Below are 4,301 nucleotides of genomic sequence, written 5' to 3'. Positions count from 1 at the left end.
CATTAAAGTTATAGTATAGGCCATGTTATGGCCCTGAGCCTCGAAGGGAGCGAGACTGCCTTTTTTTATTCAAGCAAATCCAAACATGCTAGGACTCGTGGATGATTGGTTACTTGGAGACCTGTGCCGGCCCTCTTCTATGCAGACTGAAGTGTGACAGTCCATGCAGGTGATTGGCTACCTGGGGATGCCATGATACTCCAAGAGCCAATAAGTGGCTGATTGTGTCCATCTGCAGTTATAAAAGGCTGAAGAGCCTTCACGCTACAGGGCTGCTGCTGTGCCGTGTCCTCCTCACCCGCCTCTCTTTTTGAACTTTGTTTGTTAAACCCTGTATATGGTTGAACTTAGTTTGATGTGAGTTTTGTGATGCTAGCTTGCCTTAGTTAACCCTTAACTTTTACTTTTTTTTCCTGTGTTAATGCTTTACATGTTAATTGGTCGCCCAGTGGTCTTTTGAACAGCTCTGTCGGTCATTTGTTTGAAGTTTGCAATAAAACCTTTTATTTTACTCAGTTTTCGTGTGAGGGTTCGTGTATGTTACTCCCCTCCTGTCCCCTAGCAGAGGGGGTGCTAACAACCATAACATCAGTTACTGCAGCTCAACAAGAAAGACCAGAGATAAAAATGAGGAATAAAGACTAGCAATCAACTACAAAAGAAGAAATGTAAACAGCAGTGATGAACATGTTTTTCTGATCTTAGTCTTTTACCTTTTGTTGTACACTAAACATCATCAGCCTTAGCTTACAGTTTTTCTCGATTGCTAAAACACATTTCTTGAAACTACGCCTCATATCCTCACAACAGTAAACACAAATCCATAACATCTCACTCAATTTCCCAAACATCCTATTTCCAGGTCAAAATGAAGCTCTACACCCAAAACTATTCACTCCTGCTGAAAAACCAAACTTTGCCCTCAGACATCAAAAACAAGCCCTCAAAAACACACACACTACAACAGAGTTTTGCACACTGGTACAATTAATTCAAAACAATAGTTCCAAAACAAATAGGTTGCTTATGGTTCTCCCCTTCAAAACCCTTGTCACATGATAAACACAAAAGACGCAACCAATGTATGTACAGTGGCACATTGTCATTCATGTACTATACAGTACAACACACACCAGAAACATTATCCCACCTCAGCATCTTGTCTTTGGTCTGGGTCAGGCCAGAGAATCTCATCCACATCACAGGCTATATTGGCCCTAGCCAGGCAGCGGGGGTAAAATCCTCTTGCATGCCTGATCCACCCCTGGCATGCATCTACTGATATGTCTAGGCAGGCTTCTTCCATGGCCTGAAGGAGGTGAACACGGACATAAGGTTCTCGGTCATACACTTTCCACCGCCATGCCGAAAATAACTCCTCTATCAGGTTTAGAAAGGGAGAGTATGCAGGCAGAAAGATATTAGAAAACCTTGGGTTATTGGTAAACCAGTCACGAACCAGAGCAGCGCGATGGAAGCTGACGTTATCCCACACAACAACGTAGTGAGGCTGCTCTGGCTGTGCTGGTTCCCTGTAGTCCAGCTGGAACATATGTTGTCTTAAACCATCAAGAAAAGCAAGGAGAAGCATAGTGTTATAGGGTCCTAGTACGGCATGGCGGTGGAGTACCCCTCGTTGGCTGATGGCTGCGCACATAGTGACATTCCCCCCACGCTGACCAGGGACATTTACAATAGCCCGATGGCCAATTATGTTCCTCCCTCTTTTCCTTCTTTTGGTCAGGTTAAAACCTGCCTCATCCACAAAGATTATTTCATGGGGAACAGGCCGTCCTTCAATCTCAAAGATTCTCTGCAAAACACATAACACAGTAGAGTCAATCGGTACCCTGAACCACAGTTCAAGAGTGCTGAAATGGCAGCATAAACTGCCATGCTGTGATGGTACACAATACTTTATACAGTATCAAAACTCATACCTGAACATATTCCACACGTTGGTTTTTCACTCTGTCAGAGTTTCGTTCGAAAGGGACTCGGTATGCCTGTTTCATCCGGAATTGATTCTTTCGGAGGATGCGGTCAATTGTGGAGAGGCTGATGGCATTTATGCCTCGAAAAAGATGATCATCCTCAATCACTCTCCTTTGAATCTCTTGCAGGCGGATTACATTATTTGCAATTACCATGTTTACAAGTTCCCTCTCTTGCTCCTCCGACAAAAGCCTTAACCTGCCTCCACCAGGTGGTCGTCTCTGTGTCCTACAAAAATAGAAGCACTCATTACTGTAACTGTCACACATTCATTTTACAGGCAAATAATGGAAACATACTGAAACTCAAGACACATAAGTTCAGTAACTTACAGTTTTTTTCAATCGCTAACAAGCGCCTACCCATACTTCAGATACTTTTTCTAAACTCTTAACACAGACTCACACCTACAAAACACAATTGGCCAAATGGATAATTTTCTTCTCAAAAATACATTTTGTTAAATATATACTAACTCTTCATTTCAAAATAGAACACATCTTTCTCTGCACACACTAACTGTACAAAAACACTATAAATCTGACTCTATATGAAATTAGTCTGTCAAAGAATAACACTTGTTTTCACCTCACAAGGTACATGCAGTCAATCAAAGTACACCTTGTTTCAAAATACTGGCTATTATTGACATTACAAAAACTGCATAGACTTTTATGTTTCAGTTTTACAGGTATTTGCATGCGAAACATGCAATCCACCATTTTGACACCAGAAATGTCTTGGTTGGTAACTGTATGTCCACATGTACAGTAATGTTCACATTCAAAAGCATTCCAGTAAAAAGCAAACAAGTTTTTGTTTCTTTACTGTTTACTACAGGAGGTACAGTAGAAACACGGTATGATAGGACAGAGAAAGTTTTACAGTATTGCTTACAGTGAACAAAATATCCATGAAACACACAAGAGCATTCTGAACAAAAAAACAACAGCAAAAAGCCAAGATAAAAAGGGGGGGAGGGGGGCTAAAAAAAGGCAAAAAATTTGCATCTAATCTCTGCGATCTTCAGGGTTAGGCCACATGTTTTCATCAACATCACATCTGATGTTATCCAAGTCGATGCACCTGGGATAAAACCGCCTGGTATGTCGGATCCACCCTTGGCAATCGTCAACTGTGATGTCCCTGGAGCCAGCATCCATGGCTTCAAGGAGGGACATCTGGTCATGTGGCTGATGGTCATAAACCTTCCACCTCCATGCAGAAAAAAACTCCTCTATGGGGTTGAGGAAAGGTGAATAGGGTGGAAGGAAGAGACTTACCAGTCTTGGGTGGACTTCAAACCATGTTGTTATTGCTTGCGAGTGATGGAAAGCCACATTGTCCCAGGTAATTACAAAGGTCCTCATGTTTTCACCCTCCTGACCCTGCTCTGGAACCAGGCGCTGGTGGAGATCATTGAGAAAGGCAAGCAAGCGCTCTGTATTATAGGGTCCAACCTGACATCTGTGAAGGAGTAATCCTGCATTTGCAATTGCTGCACACATGGTAATGTTTGCCCCTCTCTGTCCTGGCACATCAACTGTGGCCCTTTTTCCAATTACATTTCGTCCACGTCGACGCCTTTTGGCCAGATTGAATCCTGCCTCATCGATGTATATGAATTCATGAGGGGCCTGGTTGGCCTCCAATTCCATAACTCTCTGAAACAAAGTTTATGTAAGTCATGTTATTACTGTATACCATACTGTACTGTAACCTAGTATTGTGTAGGTTACCTACTTGCAAAGTGCAAAGCTTATAGAACTGGACATTGGATTGAATATACACTATACCTGGACATATTGTCGTCGTAGCTCCTTGACCCTCTCACTGTTCCTCTCAAAGGGAACAGTGTAGAGCTGCTTCATCCGCACTCTGTGTTTGGACAATGTCCGCGTAATGGTTGTGAGGCTGATTCTATCGATATTGTCAAATATCTTATGGTCCGCCACAATTCTAGTTTGAATTTCACGCAGTTTTATTGCATTATTTGCAGTAACCATTTCTACAATGGCAAGCTCCTGATCATTACTGAGGAGCTTTCCTCTTCCCCCAGAGGGTGGAAGACGTTGCATTCTTTAGAAAGACAAAAAATTCAACATATGCATTACTGTATGACCATATTGACATGTCAAGTGAGAATAGAAACAATCCATGTAAAATGCAATACTTACCTGTTGGTTTGTTGAAAGATGCGTATAATGGAGGCAACTGTTGACCGCCTCAAATTGGGCTGCACTCTTTCACCAGCCTCTCTTAGTGAAAGACCATGGTTGATTACATGGTCAATGATAGTGGCACGA

The 4,301-nt window shown here is 42.3% G+C and overlaps 1 protein-coding gene across 1 annotated transcript; it reads right to left on the bottom strand.

Moving 5' to 3' along the window:
* On the bottom strand, positions 1–4,301 carry LOC147313035 (uncharacterized). Its single transcript, XM_086264973.1, has 4 exons — positions 3,792–4,301; positions 3,279–3,659; positions 1,941–2,223; positions 1–1,813 (listed from the first exon to the last, which is right to left on the bottom strand). The coding sequence occupies exons 1-3, from the start codon at positions 4,071–4,073 to the stop codon at positions 2,134–2,136; spliced, it is 753 nt and encodes a 250-aa protein (XP_086121099.1). The 5' UTR covers positions 4,074–4,301; the 3' UTR covers positions 1–1,813; positions 1,941–2,133.

The sequence above is a fragment of the Aulonocara sp. 'chitande type north' Nkhata Bay genome, linkage group LG15 (genome assembly GCF_057382095.1).
Source record: "Aulonocara sp. 'chitande type north' Nkhata Bay isolate Kocher_YH1m ecotype deep benthic linkage group LG15, A_spYH_male_GT1.1, whole genome shotgun sequence".
Classification (NCBI taxonomy): domain Eukaryota; kingdom Metazoa; phylum Chordata; class Actinopteri; order Cichliformes; family Cichlidae; genus Aulonocara; species Aulonocara sp. 'chitande type north' Nkhata Bay.
The sequence above is the reverse complement of the archived record's forward strand: the minus strand, read 5'-3'. Positions and strand labels throughout refer to the sequence as shown.

Coding starts and splice junctions, on each gene's coding strand:
- LOC147313035 (XM_086264973.1), bottom strand. CDS start 4,073: ATGCAACGTCTTCCACCCTCTGGGGGAAGAGGAAAGCTCCTCAGTAAT. Junction 3,660..3,791: donor TACGACGACAATATGTCCAG/GTATAGTGTATA, acceptor ACTTTGTTTCAG/AGAGTTATGGAATTGGAGGC. Junction 2,224..3,278: donor TTGAAGTCCACCCAAGACTG/GTAAGTCTCTTC, acceptor CTATTTTTGTAG/GACACAGAGACGACCACCTG.